The 19,708-nt window shown below is 36.9% G+C and overlaps 1 protein-coding gene across 3 annotated transcripts in view; it reads left to right on the forward strand.

Annotated features, from left to right (window-relative positions):
- Window positions 1–19,708, forward strand: part of LOC124631812 (kinesin-like protein Klp10A) — a 57,274-nt gene that overhangs the window by 1,346 nt on the left and 36,220 nt on the right. For all 3 annotated transcript variants that reach the window (XM_047166443.1, XM_047166424.1, XM_047166433.1), the window contains exon 2: window positions 19,375–19,568. In XM_047166443.1, coding sequence (XP_047022399.1) covers window positions 19,375–19,568 — 194 coding nt within the window. The remainder of the gene's footprint in view (window positions 1–19,374; window positions 19,569–19,708) is intronic.

Here is a 19,708-nt window from a genome sequence, read left to right on the forward strand (position 1 = left end):
AGTGTAGAACCTATAAAAATTGAAAATGATTTAAAAATTATCAAATAAAATCGTTTTATGAATAGCTTCTTGTTTTAATTTGATATTTATTTTGCATGCGCCAATACTGATATCAATATGAATATTTGATCCGAGATTCAGTACTCATGGCCGATAAAATGTGTTTGTCAAAAATTATTGTCACTGCCACAACACTGGGAAAACACCAATTGTATTCATAATTACGATTCTATGGGAAGAAAAAAATATGTTCTTCATGCCCTGCCCCCAATGTTACATGGGGTTGGCGCAGTATGTACATCACTTATTCCAAATAAACAAAATATTTTTCACTAACATCAAGACAACGATCATGATTAAAATAATAAGGCTTTATTAGTCTATTAGAAATAACTACCGTAGAATGGAGGTCCTATTATTTTGTGAAAATAAAAATAAATCACTCTGCCACTGCCAGACATTAAAAAGTCAGACATAACTATTTTCTGCATATTTTTGATCCAATTTCCTTATTATTCATCCCAAATGCCTTATTCAATTCCATGGCTAGTTGAGGAGTTTAAATATATTTTAAATACAATGATGGCGTTGGCTGCGGCAGTGGAGTGCGCGGCCTTGTTGCGTGCCGCCAGCGCCATATACGGCACGACCGGCGCACGCGCCGACCGCGGCGACAGCGCGAGCACATTGTGTTGCCATTAATTGCTTATTACGAGCTTAGTTTTAAGAATACCGGTTTATTTTAAATATGATGTCATATAATGTTGATTTATTTTTTCTCAGAAAATTGGACACAGAAAACATGTTGTCAGGTTTAATGCCTTACTGAGCCAGTTTTGTATACGCGCATATATTATTCGTATTGCAAAGTTGGCGTAATGGCAGTCAAGGAACTCCTTGAAATATTAGACGTCTTACAATGTATCACTTGAATGTTGTTATTCAATGACCAATCTTAATAGTGGGCGTAAGCAGTAAGCGCCAACCGCCTCGGATCTTCCATTTCTGTCGGTTTAGAAACGATTTATAGGTTTAACTGATGTCTCTGACATTATCTGTACAAAACAATATTTGCTCCAAACATTGGCTCCAAAACTTCGTTTTTTGTTTTTCGCAAATTGGTCTTCTCTATTTACTAAATTAATGAAGGCTAAAAAGCTGTCAAGTTTAATTTACGATAGTTATCTAACGTGTCCAATGCGGCGAGCATGCTGCATACACCACAGGAAACCATCAATATTGCTCGTGTGCCACGCATGGCAATAAATAGCCAAGGTTACGACCAACTAGTTCAACCGATCGGGAAGAATTTTTGGTCGCACTTTTATTTAATCTTGAGGTTAAAGTTGCAAGATAAATTATTCGTCACATCTATAGGATTTTAATTGTAGAAAACATTTCAGATACCAAGTTCTACAGAGTGAAAGAGACAGTAATATTGTTATTATGCAATTAATGCATTCCAATTGTGTTATAGACTTTCGCATTCCAATATTTATTAGCACAGTTTGCTCCAACGTTATTCAGTTACGCCATTTGGTACTAGTCAATCTAGATCGTTTCATAATTGATGTTGGAGGAAACTACGCTAAAGTAACAATTCATGAGACAACAAGCTCATGTTCGTGCTTCGTGTGAAACCACTTCCTGGTCGCCCACGAGCCTTTCCAAGGTTGCGCCAACGATACGAGGGCCTCTGCCCTCCGCATTCATGAATATTATGTTCCTCTTTTAGCCATTTTTCGACTCTATTGTACAGACTAGGTAATAAATTAAGCCTTTAGTGAAAGAACCTCTGAATAGAGTATCAGTATTTAATTTATGCCATCCATTAATAAACATAAAAGACTAGAAAGCCTAGTTAGAGTTCATTAAGATTCCTCATTGTAAAGGATGTCAATCTTGTCCGAGAAAGCAACCGTCTATGTAAATTACCGAGAGCAATGAGACTCGTCAATTCTCACAGTAAACGTTCATATTCAAGAGTTTTCTTTGAAGACGGCAGTCTTTAAAGCCTTCAAAGTGAAATACGAAAGACAACGTCTTTCTACGAATACGAATGACAACGCACAAGTAAGAACGTTTTGCACAGCATAGAACGAGGTTTTATAATTGCAAAAGCGAAGGTTTGAATACATATCAAATGAAAAACCCTTTCATTTTCTACTGAATTTCCATCGTTGTATGTTATTAGGCCACGTTCAATTTTCCGGTGTTTTTATTTATATCAATAATATCGACAGCAAAACAGCGCATGAAGGTCCCCCAAATGGTACGCGTGGCAACGTTCCGAACAAGTAGTGAGTCATTGTAGAACGGCTTCCCTCGCTCGCCGGTGACCGACATACGAAACGAGAAACCCGACGTAACAGTACTATCAACGTTTTTATACTTAAATCATAGACGTTGATATTATAAATCGCAATTGAACTTGTACTGTGTCAGGTTTATGGCTTTTCGGAAATGGTTTGGATGTAACTGCTTTCTGCAACATTTCTCTTTGAATGCTGTTTGTTATTTCACCTGTCATTTTGGACTTCTGGGGTTGTCGCCATGCCTTATAGGAAGAATTTACATGTAGAGAATAATTTCTGTATATCACTCTCACGCCCTAGGACCAACAGCTTATAACCAAACTATGTAGTTTCCTTGTTCCAAGACTATATTCTTACTCCTTACGTGGGTGTCTTAGCTTCATATTCAAGTCTTGTTGTTATAATGCACCGACGCTATTCAATCCGTTCTAACAGCTAACTTCACGAATTATATTTTATGCGAGTCGCATGTTGTGAATGCAATTGATATACTAGACTTTGTGAAGGATTAGGACAATAATTCTTGTCCTGTCAACAAGCGTGCTGTTTCCAATTAACGCCATATTATTTCTGCGTAAGGAGTAATGAATGGATCTTTAAGAGTTTCATTAGCCATTTTACTTTTTCTATTTGGAGTAGTTGCATTCCGTATAAAGTATAAAACATTCTTGACGTATCAAGACCATCGTTGATTACGAATTCTATGTTTATGTTAGAAGATATGGAATTTGCCAAAACGTATCTTTGATGTCGGTAGGATTACCTAATATTTGTTTTATTTGTTTTATAATATTCTGCTTCAATAGACTATGTATCCCCCGGATGCTACGATTATTGGCGAAATATTCTTTGTATTCAAGGTTGCTACGAAATCCGACATATGAATTACCTTATTTCTTTGACATGTTCATTTGATCTACTTGGACCACTTAACATCATGCTTGTTTCTTATATCGCGGTTGATTGAGCACGGTAATTCACTAATTTATCGACAAAACCGCGAACTTTGCCGAAAGACGTTGACCTCATTGATAATAGATTGTTTCTTCGTTAATCGTCTCGTCTCTCTAATTACTAGATTCTCGAACAATAACAGTAATTTGTTTAGGGTCATTGTATCCGTCTGAAAATAGAGGTAACAAATCTTTTTTTAGTGCTTAGTCGAAAAAATTGTACTTAAAACGGTCGAGTTATTTTTATAGTCTGTTTACTTATATCGCAGTGATAATGATCATTCATTGAACAAGCTTTGGATTTCCAGGGATCGTGAGACTTGCTCAAGTCGCATATAAGCCGATCAGTTGATAATTAGTGCGGCGTTTCATTCCGTTAATTGCAGTACTGATCCGAGCGAGATAAAAACCCACTTTCGATTGTACTGATGTCATCAGCACCTCACGTAGGCGTTACTATTAATGGACTATTTGAATAAATGGTAGTCCCAGTGGCCTAGACACGTCACAAATTATCCTACTAATATTATAAACGCGAAAGTTTGTATGTATGGATGTATGGATGTTTGTTACTCTTTCACGCAAAAACTACTGAATGGATTTTAATGAAACTTTACAATAATATAGCTTATACATCAGAATAACACATAGGCTACAATTTGTAAACATATTGTTCGAAATACTAAACCTGCGCAGACGAAGTCGCGGGCACCAGCTAGTAATAAATACTAGCTTCCGCTAGCGGCTTCGCCCGCGTGGTGTGTTGATAAAAGTAGCCTATGTGTTAATCCAGGGTATCACCTATCTACATACCAAATTTCAATCAAATCGGTCCAGCCGTTTTTGCGTGATTGAATAACAAACATACATCCATACATTCTCACAAACTTTCACATTTATAATATAAGTAGGATGTTCTTGCAAAAATATTGCTTTATTTTTTGTGGACATCCAAAACAAACTATGAACCAGCTTCTGCAGATTTTAGATTAGATGATGTCAATTCGTTACGGACATTAGAGTCAGTTAAAAGATTGCAATTAACGAAACTATGTCAGTGACAGTAAAAATAACAAGATATCAATACATTATCCTGTAATCGATAAGCAATTGGGGGTGGGTAATTTGGAGCAGTTCTAATTCTACTTCAGGTCGATTGAAAACACGGCGCTAGTATGAACAGAGAAAGTAGTTTGATAAAAACTAGTACATCAAGAATACACAAAAAGGTTTTTGTTCCATAAAATGTTGGACAGGAGGAAGTTTTATTGTATTAAAACTTTGTTGGACACTTTTTGTTGATACCAGTTTTAGTTCCTCATAGGTCCATTGGTCTAGCAAGTCGGCGAAAATAAAAGTATTCCTTAAAAGCTTGTTTTCCGTTAACAATCCCAAAAGACGGAGCCTAGACGCTCGTCGACTATAGAAAATGGCTCTTTTGTACTGTCCGTAACTTTCTCTCGAACACTGTCATAATACTAGCAAGTAGTTATTATATTAAATAAAAAATATCCGCACGTAGAGCGGTTTGTGGTAATAACTCTGTATTTATAAAATTGCTGGCTTATTGTATTTTGCGGAGGTCTTCCAACTACTCATATCATTTATAGCTCGTTTCTATTCTATCGTCGCGAGTTTCATTATCAATTCTATTTCTCGGAGAAATTGGACTAAATGTAGCGTTGTAACTTTATCCTCTTAACATATGTTCCGATTCTCATCGCCTCCTCATTGATTCTACTTGGCTACTCTTGTCAGTATTTTACCATCTTTGTAATTTCACCTTCAACGCCTACGCCCTCAGTACTATTTACGATGTATGTATTATGGTCTGTAGCGAGAAGTATTGGGCTGCCAGTGGCTCACTATGGTTCTAAATCGGCTTTGTCATTTGGTGCAACGTTTTGTACAAGCAGTTTTCACATTAATATGGCCATTTGGTAAGATACTTTCCAGTTTTTTCTAATATTTATTTACTTTTTTATTGAAATGTTTAATAAGTCACAGAGTCTTATGTAGCGCATAAATAGTTACTGACCTACAAGGTCGAGAAGACCAATCGTTTAGTATGACGATATACAAATGGAATTCAGTCATTTGAAATACTGACTGCCTTTAGATATACTGTCATCTTCATATTCGAATACAAACCAATGAACTCATGCATGTGCATCATTAATTCTTATTTGCTTAATTTGTTTTTAAATGACGGTTTTGTTGTGAACAACATTGAATTTGCTTCATTAAGGAATTAGTATTCAGTCCTTAAATGAATGCGAACCTAAATTATGATTGTGAGGCGCTGTTCAAAAACATGGGTTATAAATCTCCACAGCTCTGAATAGATTTAAAACCACAGTATTACTAATTTTTATTTATACACTGCGGTCTAGATTTGCTTTTAATCATGATCTAATATGAAGTGTTCGTTCCTAACATGTGTGACGTCTAGAGTTCAGTTCGTCGACACGAGTCGTTATCCTCAATTGACTGAAGCCGTTTGCAGGAACAATTATCGTCTTGTGGACTTCTTTCGTCCTATTTATTGGCGTTGAATCATCGTTTTTCGCCTTGTTAGCAAGAATTATTTGTCACATAATATTGGCTACCAAGTGTTTTGTTTGTGACATTTTTCTCACATTAATTCCGTTTGAGACATCACGACTATGATATTTAGCATATGCGTCAATGAGCTTTTAGCCATTTATTTTACGATTCATCTTTAGCACATCCCTCCATGTTCTCTGATTCAAGTTTATTGAATGGCGTTGGAGCCATCAATTAGTTGATTAACGAGCAATTTTATAACAGTCCTCTGTTAATTGACATCCTTTCTAACTGTAGGATTTGTGTTGGCTAAGCTTTTGGATGGCCATTAAAATTAATCACAATTTGGGACTGTTCTCGGACCATGATCGACATTTAATCAATGTTATCCTCCATTATATTCTAATTGGTGTTTTTAAATAGGAGTATCAGATCTGCTCTGAATTTAATTTCAGTTTGTTTTGTATGATTCAAAGCTCACGCGGTGTCTCGAGTAAGTCGACCATCTGAGCGAGGGTTTCGCAAGGCTCTTGCTTCGTGGGCGGCGTGTGGGTTGCCAAGTGGTTCCGTCTACTGATGTCATCGCGCGGCCTCTTGCAGGACTTGATGCCCATAACTCGCTGTGTCGTTTCATTTAAACCTCCTTCAATTTAGCTGCAGATAATTGATTTATTGGTACTTGTGTTTGTTAAATTTTGGCTCAGAGTAAAAAGAAATCCGTGCTGTGCGAATTGTAACAACCATATTTGAATAGACGAAGTACTGCTAATGATAATGGCTTTCATGATGATGCCTGTTAAGCAATAGTTTCCTCATATGTAACGTCGGTGCGTAGAAACGAGTACGAAAGGTATCAAGTTTCAAGCAATTTTAGATCTTTGACGAAGTTTGAATTTGTCGTAACTAAATCGCATTTTGGATTCCTTCCAATCCACTGGAATGGTTGTATATTCAAGCATATTGCTGTTAAAGCGGGACTTTTTGTCAGGATCAAATGGGGTAGATACATTGGCAATTCGTGCAGCTGATTTAACTGCATTCGAGTTGAAAAAGCTACGTTGCGTCTAAAATGCAGCTCTTTCTCTAATATCTATACTAATATTATAAAGCTGAAGAGTTTGTTTGTTTGTTTGAACGCGCTAATGTCAGGAACTACTGGTCCGATTTGAACAATTCTTTCGGTGTTAGATAGCCCATTTATCGAGGAAGGCTATAGGCTACTTTTTATCCAGGTTCGTGCAGAGGTTCCCACGGGATGCGGGTGAAACCGCTGGCAGAAGCTAGTTATAGATATCCATCAGTCGTTCTATCATTGTTCAAGGCTATCAATTTTATTTTACTGGTGTGCCTTTATGCCAGAACATATAGACGATCTGATATGTTAGACAGCATAGACGATAGTTTAGTACTCCTAAACGGCTCGATGTTGAATATTTACGATTTTACGTGTTTTATTATTCACATTTTGTCTATCTACTTGAACATTTCTATCCTTATTGTATCTATAAATGTATGTCTACGCTGTTTTACGTGCATAATATTCTATGTCAGGGTCAGCAGAAAAAATGATACGTTATTTACTAGGTGTTTGCCTACAAGTGTAATTGTGGATCTGTTTACACTGCGTACGTTTATCGTCGTGGCTTTTTTGTTACGAGGCTGAATCTCTTAGTGTCAATACTGGATTACTGTTAGTTAGTGTGCCTTGAATTAATAATATGTGTAATTTAGTTGATACCAGATCTTTGGCTACTGTTGGCAAAGTTTCAATGATAACAGTATCAAACGTATTGTTATGCTTATAATGCGCAAAAGGTTATGCAAGAGCAAACTTATATTGCTCTTCATTTAGCTACTTGCCTAGAAAAGTTTATTGTCAGAAACTGGAAATAAAATTCTGTATTTTTTCCTATGTATTTGGAAATGAGATAATAAAACCTGGACATAGAGCCTCATGTTCAGCAGCCGAAGTGGCGACAAGGAATCCACAGAATCTAGTTTTTTTCTTTGATCGCGTCATCATAGACCTATGTGATGGGTTAACCTATTGTTTGTAAGACAAACTAGATGCCAACAATGCTTTCTCTCGACATCTGAGTGGGAAATCAACAGCTGATCAATTTCTCGTTCCCAAAACAGTTCGAAACAATGAACATGTTTAACCCAATTGTACAAGACTATTTGAATAATGATGCTCACTTCACACTTGCAGTGAGCTCGAATTTACTTAACTGTTCAAGAAAATGATGGTTATCTTTGAATTTATGGACTGTTTGATCAGTTATTCGTTTGCGACCTTCAGGTGCAATCGTAGTTTTAAGAATTATTTGCTTTTAAGACTTAAAAGTTAGGTCTCAGTCATTTGAAACGTTACTTATGTTCAGTCATATCATTGTTCGTATCGGGTTGCCACTTTTTTGCTGATGTGGGAATTTTATGATGAGTAGCATTGTTTGAAATTGTTTGCTGAGTAAAATTGTTTGTTTCTTCGAAATTGTCTAGCATCTCTTAGCCTCGAGCTACATTAAAGTTAGGATAAGTAGATCGCAAAAAAAAAAACGGTAAAATAGTCTAACATTAAAATAGAGGTCAGTATGACACTCGCTATCGAGATCGATCAAGTCTAAACTTAATTAACCTATAAAGCTGACGTGTTTATATTAAAGTCTTCACTTTTATTTATTAGCTGCTCCACAACATCAGCAATCTGTGCATTCTGTAGGCTTGCGCGGGCGCCGTCGTCTAGCCGGTTTGCGCCGGTTCGTCTGACTCACCTCGTCATTATGCAAGTAAATGCCACAGAAGGTGGAGTATGCAACATTAAACATAATGCTCCCAATAATTCAAAGTTTAGATGAAGTGCATCACGTTCAAAGTTGGCATGCTGTAAAGTTCTCATTATGTGACGTAACCTTCTTGGAAGTACCGCAGAATAATAGCAGAATTATGTTCTATTGATCCGCGACAGGTTTCTATCGCATTTATAAATAACTTGCTTAAGAATATAAACAATATCTAAGATTATGCACGCGTATGGCAGGTATAGTTTGCGAATTGTTTGCTATGGGAAAAAATGTGATCACGTTATTCATCTATCAGGTATTCAATATGTAAATCGATTTCTGGTTTTTATATTCACAGTACCGAGCTTCCAAATGGTCCACCACGACTCTTGCCTGCAGGTCTATCCACATAGAATAATGCCAAATGTTTCATATTCGATTCTTGGGTGTTATGACGACAAAGTATGTACCTATCTACGCTGCTTTCGGAGACCTAAATTCATCAGTCGGGCTTGCATACAATCACTGCATTTACGTAGTATACGTACTCTTATTTACAATTGCTCAATAAGAAAATTGAGCAGTTCCATTCTTGCGTATAATTTAATCCAGTGTAACACGGGTCTTCCAGTGCCACCCACCCTAGTCTCATATAGCAGTCGGACAGGCCACAAGGTCTTTGAACCCTTTGGCATTCGTCAGGGAACAAAATCTCTATAGAACCCTATAGAGTATAGACTGTACTTACGGGCTTACGGGTCTAACTACCAGTTTAAAGGAAGCCTACATTGAATACTCCTATTTGTTTTGAGGAAGTTTTAGTCGCTTGCCTTGAAAAATATTGGATTGCATATTATGCATATAAATTAGTCACGTAATATGCGTTTGTCGAGTATAGTTTTTAATGTTTGTTTAAGTAATATCTGCCGTTATGCTTCATGGGTTACGTGGAAGTTGACATTGATTAGAATTCTGCATTTGTAAGTTTTGCGGTCTATTCTCTGGTGGTTAAGATTAAGGGTGTATTTGACCAGAAAAAAATATTACGGCAAAGTTGATCTAGTTTTGAGCAAAATGCTTAGCCGTTGTAAGTGTTTCTGCCCCAAAATTGAGCAGGCCTACCGCTGCGTGTAATGAAGCATCCAAGATTTGTATGGTTCACCTTAGAGCGAAAGTTTATAGCAAGAGCGGAACGTTTGTCTGTAAATAATAATGTATATTAAACATCGTCTGCCGCTATGTGGGCTACGGTCGACCCGCGAAATTGCTACCGAACTCATTACCGCTAGCCGTGTATTTACTTTTACTTTGGTCTTAAATATGCTTACCAGTGTCGGCCGGCGGCCTACTATCAAACTGAATTACGATCCTCTGAATTATATTTTAGCTTCCAAATAGTATTTAAGTAGCCCCTTTTCTATTGGGAGCATAACCTAATTTTTTTGCGGAAATCTAAGTAAAGTTGTTAAGTTTCCTGCATGTGTCGTCAATCGGTGAGTCCTACTTATTTCTCTTTGAACAAATAATTCAGCCTTTATTTGTGTAACTGATTCTAGTTAAACGCAAAAAGGTCACTCATCAGTCCAAATACTTCTAATTACGTAGAACAAGAAGCTCTTTGGCACTCAATAAATACGTTAATTGCCACTTTAAGATCTCCTTAGATTCCAATAACAAACTTTACTCAAGGACGTCGAACTTTACGGAATTCGATTCAGCCAGAACTTTGCTAGTATGTAAGTAATGTCACAACGAGCCTTCAAGCTCCGAAGTTACTCTGTTACTAAAACTTGTTTTTCTGAACAAGGGGATGTCTTGGATAAGATCTTTGATGGCAAATCCGTAGTCAAGACTAAATGTTTTCATTCCTGATGTTCAATTTTTCTATGACTATGTTCTTGCAATTCGGATGTTTTACATACCTCTACAATAGCTACACTTGTTTTCGTCAAGCTATCAAATCTTGCTTGTATTTTCCGCTGCAAACAATAGCCGGAATATGGGGAGTAACAAGGAAAAAATATTCTATTACTGGCATATTGTGCTCATGACAAAATAATGTTCATTAAAAGAAATAAGCTTCTATCTTTCATTATGGATAAGGAAGGCTTTTTCACATTCGCTTGTGAGTGAATAAACTATGATTACAGTGTCCTCTAATACCGCGATCCCATTTCCCTGTATCAGGGTCTCGCTGCCCTAATTCTGTCTTTCAGTAACATAAACCGAGAACTACTCAGACGTTTTATCTTGCATCTAAAGTGGAGCTTTACAGTAGCTTCAACTTTGACCTCGTTTTAATTCTTATGACGAAATCGATTCGGAAACAATTTTCCAGCTTAATGGCATCATAAGTGCACAAGCTTTCTTTGAAAGGAGTAGATGAATTATTTCCACATATTTTTTCAAATACCTCAATTCATTGCATTCGATTTTCGATTTTAATGGGAAGGTTTACGGCGAAAGTCGCTATTGACCCTAGAAGCCGTTTGGATTCTGACCTTATAAGGAGCAGCGTCGCCTACTGTCACCAAGATCTTTGACCTGTGTCGTCTGTTCGTCGCTAGTTTGACGCTAATGCCTCGTTTGTTTGGCTTGTTAGATCTTGTTAGTGTACTATTTGCTGTTTGTGAATGCAAATTGTTTGTTAAAATATTCGATAACATTCGAAACTGTGCAATAGTAGGTATCGTTTGTTAGCTCGCGAAGTATTTGCTAGTGGGACTAGTTGTAAAGTTTTGGCTCACGTACTCTTCTTCTAGATTATTTCTAACTTCTAAGCCTTAACACTCTTGAAGTGAATTTTTAGGTGTTGTGTGCGTGTATGTAGAAGGTGATATATATGTACGGAGAGAATAAATGATACGATCAATTGAATATTAACACTTGTTTGATTTATTGTTCCAAATTGACACATATATTATACACTTACGATTGGTATTACTAATAAGCGCTATCTATAGTGCGTTGCACGGGAAGGCTACGGGACAACTGGTGTTCGCTGCGCATTACTACATTTACTGCGAAAAAATATGCGTCAGCATTGCACCTACAAATTCATTGTTCAGAATTATGACTAGTATCATTGCCCTAAGAAATTCTCTTCCAGCTATAGAAGGTACGATTGTTCATTGAAACTCGATCTATTAATTTTATACATATGAATGATTGCATTCACGCTTCTCAAGTAATTGCACGTCGCTTCGCTTCTCTCCCTTGTTGCAATCTTGACCGTGGGAATAAGTACTGTGAGTTAGTTTCTTTTCTACTTTTACCTGTCATGTAATTATAGGTTAGAATGTTACGTCGTGCTGCTTTGTGCCTTTCGTAGTTGAAGTTTATGTTACATTTGGACGTAGTTATGCAGAAACGTTCCAACCCACTGTACGCGTAAATGCTTATATCTCAAATTAAACTTGAATTTGAGATATAAGCATTTACGCGTTTCAGTTGTATTCTTTTTTATTCTAACTAGTAAAGGTACTAGAGATTTTATTGTTGAATTATATTGATAACCATATGCTAAATTTTAGGCTGTTCAATCACAATAACTCGATTTCGGGTGACTTGTGGGTTGGAACGTTTCTGCATAACTACGTCCATTTAACACAACCTTAGTTTGTAATAGAGACTTGTTATCTTGGGATTTTGATAGATGCTCATTTTAAATTGGATTTGGAAATAATTGTTCCGTTTTAGTGTGTTCTCTATGCTGACCTTCACCCGCACTTAGGTCCTACATAGGCCCAGTTTAGGATGGTATTAGATTAAATCTTCTATGTATATTGAACCTCCGTTAATCATTGACCATGTGAGTATTTGCAGTTAAAGTTGGATTTCATCAAGAAACTTGTTTCTGTGTTTGAATTTGTTAGGTACTGTTAAACGATATGCAGTGGAAGCAGATTTTACTCAACTTTTCAAATGTGAGTGTATCCGTATCTGTAGAACATTCACTGTAGGAAGTACTTACTATAATTACAATTTCTTTCGCGTTATCCATTAAGAATTTTATTACTTTTTGTAACGTAACATAATTGTTGGACTGATCATATTTAATTCAGGAAATTCTTGCCTTAGCAGTAAATTCATAACACGCTACATCAAATGCCCGACCAATTTCACTCTCCTATAAAATCTAATCCTGGCACGGGTTTTATGATCATGTTAATGAGCGGGCATGGGCTAAGCAGAAAACCAGAAACTAAAACGAAATATGCTCACATAAGGAAACCCACCCGATTTATAATTAGCTAAGCGATGTGTTAACGGGTCAATGACACGCGGCCTGATGCCATACGAAATCGTCACTGGCCATGCGACCAACCCATAGAGATCCCTCATTTCCACCTACGAATGAGTAGTGAAAGTTCTCAGTAAAATGGTCGCAGGTGCACTTTTGGCAGCCAGCCACGTATTCCATGGTTCAGCTGGTGATTCCTAGGGTTTATTTAAGGATCGATAGCTGATCTTCGATCTCCGACTACCGTTAAAGGTAGTTGTGTATTCAGTCAGCACGGTGATGTAACTATGCGAATGTATGCTGTTTGACTACGAAATTCAAAGTACTCGAGTGAATCGGGCGAATGAAGTCCGGAACTCCGGTTTTCGTGATAATGGCGATTGATGATTCTTCTATTTTTCACGCCATTGTTATCTCTATGAAGTTCTGCAGTCTCATATTGAAGGTCAATTTTAAACTTTCTACTACAAAACTAGGAATTGCTAACAACGCCAACTTCTCACTGTTTACTACTAATGAGTACATTATAAACCGACAGACCTTGTTTGTAGCAATTAGTAGGATGAAACAAGTTATGGCTACAACATTTTTCGGCAGTTGAGTCGTTTTACAGTCCACTGATTCACAATCATTCTAATTAGCTATTAAATGCTTATAACACTTGTTTAAAGTAGTAACGAGTAATGGCTAAAGAGTGAATGGTTTTATTGTGTGATGATCATTTGAATTTTATCTGATGATGTTATTAAGCGAATATGCATTCTTTGGTTTTACTTAAAATTAATTATTTCGTGCTGCGTTTGAGCTCATGGTAATCCGGCATTAAAAGTAATCATACCGTCATCTTGAATTAGAAGAACTTCGGTAACATTTAATTTCATTTTCATTACCGAAACTATCTACGTCTGATATGACAATGAATTAGCTAAGCTTTCCTATTAAGATTTTTTATTGACTATCTGAAACAAATAGCGTTGCTGCGAAACGTTTTATGAGTCGAGAAAGTATTTCTACCACAACCCCAGAAACAGCAAAGCTTATTTATTCTCCACAATTTCCAGTGTTAACGATTTCTTCTTGAAGACTTTATGCGACAGGCAAAGAAGGAACAATAGCACTGTATTAATTAGTGTCATTTCCGAGCACAGAATGCTTTCAGCTAACGACATGTTGCGTGCAGTCTCATGCGACTGTAGTCATAATACCTGTCTAGTTTTTGCAGTTTCTTGCTGACAATTATTTGTATGTGCAGGTGATTTTGTTGAGTTTCAGCTTATAGGTCATTGGTTTTATGAAAGTTTGAAAGGTATAGTTGGTTTTATGTGCTTACTTGGCAGAGAAAGCAAGCATTTTCACAATCTTTTTTATTTTTCACTATTTCTTGCTTCCTAGCCGCAAGTTATATCAGTAACTAATCGCCCTTGACCTACTTACGTGAACTGCCATGCTTCAATTCGGTCAGATGCAAGCCCGCGATTAATTGAACCTCACGCCCTCACCCACTTGACTATTAAATTGATTACATATTAATTAGCACGTTAACTACGTTCCCGTACGTTAATTCCGAGAGTGATTATTATTAGTTTATTGCCATCAGGTCGAAGATATTCGAAAGCAGGTTGTTTATTTATCGGCGGAGGAAGTGAGAATCAATTTTAATCCGTATTTATTTGGTTTCTACAATATCATAAATAGATACCCCTGTTTAGGCAGTTTTTTGTACAGATGCGCTTATTGCAATTGTTGTTAGTTATTTTATAAAATAATGTCTGTTTACTTCTCGTTACCATTGTCAACGCCATGTCATTGCCAAGTATCGTACATTGACTTCTGTTCAAAAAAATGTGTGCAATTTTGACGGCATCCCGTATATTCTTTGCTATACTTTTAGTCTAGCTCGAAGTATGTATTAAATTGCAAGTGTTTCTCCCTTTACGTTTCCTTGGCATTGTGCCAGGTTCCTCTTTGCTAAGTGAAGAGGATGCGAGCATGACCGCTTCCTTAATTAAAGATTTTGCGATTTTACGCGAAATTGCTAAAGGTATTCTTCACATGTTTGTTAGTTAATTAAAGTGTCCGAGCCGCTATTGTTTACGTTTTTTTCACCGTTTGTCAATATCCTGCTATGCAGCTATAACATTCCCACGGCATTAGCCAACTAGTGTCACATGTATGCCTAATTAATAAACATGGAAATGTCGTTTATTCATACCAATGTGGCTCTGGAAAACATAAGTTTCACCGCAAAAAAATCTGCAAATACTAATTGACGTGCATTTTATTCCTTTGCTGAATTAAGTCAAGATAAACGTATTATCTGAAGATAAATTGTCAATTAATTTCAGATTTACAGACAGCTATTGTTATTTCTTTTCATATCGATGTCCTGTCACTGCATCGCGATTATTCGCGATAGCAACTCGCCATCGGCCGTCGGCATGAAAGTCGATGATATCCGGATGTTGGCACTTTCGCAGCTACTCCGATGAGATACTAACTAGTTTTTGCCATCGCCTTTTTTAATTCGTGTTGTTAATAACTGCCATTTAAGATTACGGCTAGGCTCAGTTTCATAAGATTATCCAAATAGAGAACTTGTTTACGGTCTGTTTAGACTAAGTTAATCAATATTGTCTTCTGTTTGGGTCTACTAAATATTCTTATGTAACATTTTTCTCCGATCCTTTTCCTTTTATGAAAGGCGTTTTAACTTATTAGTAGCATGCCGTTTGGACTTCAATTTTCGCAAGGCAGCCCAAAATTGTTCGTTGTTTTGCAACCCAACCCAACAAATGAAGGTGTTGGCCAATATTTGCATAATTACGCCCACTTATTAAGTTAATTACGGTGTTTGTCTACAAATGTTTGTAATCCTGGCGTTTGAAACCCTGTTTGTTTTAAGTAGATAGGATAGGTATAGTTGTATAGTGAGGGAAGCACGATTTCAAAGTTTCGTGACAATATACACACAGTACGTGTCAATGATTGAAATTAATCGTGTCCTAACGGTGAAGGAATCATGACTGTCATTCTGCATGAACATGTTAGGTTCTATTGTAGGTGTAGTAGGTGGAAGTTGAGTTCTATAAAGAAATGTTGTAAGTAGCGCCATCTCTGGTAATGCAAACGAAGTAACCGATGCAAAGTCATACACATTTGAATGTCCAGGAGATTATGAGAATCTCCTTGTAATAAAGTAACTCATCGCTTAGGTGTAAAATAGTGAAAATTAAATTGAAAAGGTCGTGGTTTACGCAAACAAAATATTGATTGAAATTAAATTATCTACAGCTAGTGAAATCGTTTTGTTAACCTAATTCGTGTTGTCCTTCATGTTTGTGGTTTTCACTCGTCACGTTTTATGGGAAATCACAGACACTGCAAGAAAGTAACTAACCCAAATATTGTTTAAGTTAAGCAGTAGGCACTGGTTATATTTGACAGATTATTTAAGTTATACACCTACTCTACCTCTATTGGTAGGCTAGGGTCTTAAAACCTCAAGACGGCGATTTCATGGACCCAAAACCTTGAAAAGTGGTTTATAATCTGAGCCTTTTGAAATGTTAAGACTGCTACTTCTGAGTCTACTGATATTTGGCCCAATCCATAGGTCACAGCATCTGATTGCTTTTGCCATACGATGAAAGTCCAAACGATTGTATCACAAACGTGACCGTACCTATCGCAAAGCATATTTCCAATAACGGTGGTTTTTTGCTTACTTTATTTCGGCGATTCGTTCCACTTTCATTGGGTCCGCCGAGCGTAACCATGGTGACGGCAGTGTGTTCAATATCAGAAGCTACGTGAGTACACACCGCGAAATGGGGAAACGAATCAACGAATGTTTTTTTAAGAATTGGGACTTGGATAATTTGTACAAGGCTGAATGATGTTGCTTTACGCGTGCCAGCTGTCAATCATACGCTGATAAAAATCTTTCTCGCAGACAGACGTTGAAAGTGACTTGAGCAGTCTGTCAGTTTTAGATACTTTCGTTTTAGATATATTTTTGGTATTCGATTTATTTTGTAGTAGAAGATAGTTTTTAACATGTTTAATATCACATCTGTAGCACGTATTTTTTATTATTGTCTTAATTTATATAACTTGCTGTGTTATCGTTTTGCGTAGTAAATTAGATATTCAGTATTAAGATATTTTAGCACAAGACACGACTTGTATATGAATATATAGTAGCGATGATAGTATGTAAATTATTTCATGATTTAATGTATATTACGAAATGATCCACATTTAAATGAGATTTTGAAGGCGAAGATAAAGTGACAAAAAACTCGTCGCCTTAACAAAGTTCGTACATGAAAGCATAAAGTATTACTATGACACAGCAATGCACGTCTGCGGTATTCCGCTCGGATAATTTATTACTGGCTCAGTTGATGCGTACGACCTTATCACAATGGTCGGTGAACACAATGTGGACGTAATCTGTTCTGCGTATAGCGCTTTTGTTAGCTTCTAGTACAAAAAAGTCACTTTCTCGATAGGTTTCAAAGAGATTATGGGTTGGTGAATCACCCTTAAACCTGAAAGTCTGCATATAGAATCTTGATATAGCTTAAGGGTCATCTTTTAATTTCATGAGAATGCCTGTGGTATCTCAGATAAAATCAATCACATTAAGTAATTGAATCAGCGCAGCATACTCTTCTTTTTTACTTTCTTAATGTTTTTTATGATGTACTTGTATCTCATGCTTATAAATGAAGTGCATGAATGTGTCACCCGCCAGGTCGACGGCCTTGACCCGATAATATTTCAGAGTTTACATCATTGAGGTCGTTAGCCTATAATAAAGTTGTACCTGTTTACCTAGTAACTTCGAGATGTTTTAACTTTGTCAGTTTTGCATTTTATATCGATGACTTTTGGGAGTAAAAAGTTTGCTGTTCAAAATCGAAGTTTCCAATGTGTGTGTGGTCTTGGTTTAAACACCTGATTCTCGTGACTCACATTTGCAAATATGGCAATAACTCGTTTAAGGCGTCGTTACATTTCCATAAACGATCTGATAGATAAGAAATTGCTAGGCTGGGTATGTCTTGGGTACTTTTATCTAGATTCTAATATTTATTCCTCCAAGTCACAAATAAAACTTCTACGATTTCATGATGTACTAAAATTCGATCCTGATGGATGAACGAAATCAGCTCATTAGAAGCACTTGTTATCAAGGTCCCTATTGTTTGGATGGTGTATTTTTAAATTTTACTTTTTGTGTATACTCGAGCTAATAAAGGGGCGCGGACAGCAGGGAATTGGAGAAGGTCAGCGATCTTGTCCTGAGTCTATAATTAGTTCTTTGTTTGCTTTGAAGTTTGACTGTCATCAATATACGTGTTTCTTGTAACATATTAGGTAGGATGAATTCCAAAACAGCATCCTATATTTTTTTTTTACTTCAGCTTGTCGTAAATTCTTCATCTGCTCGTATTTTGTGACTTTTGATATCTCTGAATGTCGTCCGTAAAAGATAGAATATTTACTATGTTGTCAATGTGTTTCATATCGTATGTCCTGCTGAATTTTATGCGAGTTGAATAGCCTGTGCCAGGTACGAGGTTGCCTGTGTATATTTTAATATTTCGTCTAGAGTTTACACATAATTTTAGTCTCATTTTTTTAGAAAATCCTATTAGTTTCTGGGTCCATGTTTGCCAAACTTTTATAATCTTGTCTATGTCTTTATTGGACAGACACATTAAGCGGATATTTACCCAGTAAACACAGACTGGAATCATATTAGAAAAAACAACAACTTCCTACGTTTTTATAAACCGCGCAGCCACACAAGGCAGTTTGTTTAATGCGTCTAGTCACTCCCCCTTTTGTCGCAGACTATCCTGCCCCCTATGAACATATAGCTATGTATAGATGCATCTACAGCTGTTTAATTAAACTGTGACTTAACTGTTCCCTTATCTGCTAGCCTTGACACACGTTTTGTATTGAACTCTGGTACGGTTGGCCTTGCTATTCATTGATTGGGAATGCGTATCAGGGTTTTGGCAAAATGCAAATTTCGACTATAGTTTTGGTAACGGCATTGCAATAATTAATATGAGCCCTAATATTGAAGTAGTTTAAACTGCAAGACATGCTATTCCTCGCCCAAAGTTAATTACAAACTTCTCAACCGGGACGGACAAAATTGAGCGTCGGTTATAGCTAAATTGCAAGCCAGCCTTTTCATAGCAATGTAATAATTTCATCTTGATTAAACCGTTTTTGGTGGTCCGTTAATATTTATAGTAGATATGTTGCTCGTGCGAATTTTACTTCTTTTCAGGCAAATCTCCATATAACAACTGTTTAAATATACCAATGGATTTGCATACATACATTTGTTTGCACAGCCTTTACTAGAGGACATTACTCTGCTGCCTATATTATTTTTGAACTGACTCAAGTATAAAGCGAACAAGAAATTAAAATGTTTTCGTAAAGGAACGTAAATAATGGTAGAGAGGGACCCTGCATTAATTGGTGCATTTTATAATTTCCAGGCCGGATCCATTCGGCGATCGTCTCCGGGGTCAACTTGGAGACGAGGTCAGTTACAGTGGAATGGTACGAGCGTGGCGAGACCAAGGGCAAGGAGGTGGAGATTGACGCCATCCTGGCCCTCAACCCGGAGCTCGCAGTCGGACCCAGGCACCACACACCACACCTACAGCCAATGCCCAACAAACTCGCCAGGGTAAGAGTTATCTCCTCTCAACTTATGCGCGCCTAGTACTTCTATAACAAGTGGGTCTATGTTAGCAGTTTTATGGTTGCCAGTTTTCGTCAAGCGTGATCGACTAGATAACATTTTCATTATGCTTGCTAAACACGATC

The sequence above is a fragment of the Helicoverpa zea genome, chromosome 1, assembly GCF_022581195.2.
Source record: "Helicoverpa zea isolate HzStark_Cry1AcR chromosome 1, ilHelZeax1.1, whole genome shotgun sequence".
NCBI classification, from domain to species: Eukaryota; Metazoa; Arthropoda; class Insecta; order Lepidoptera; family Noctuidae; genus Helicoverpa; species Helicoverpa zea.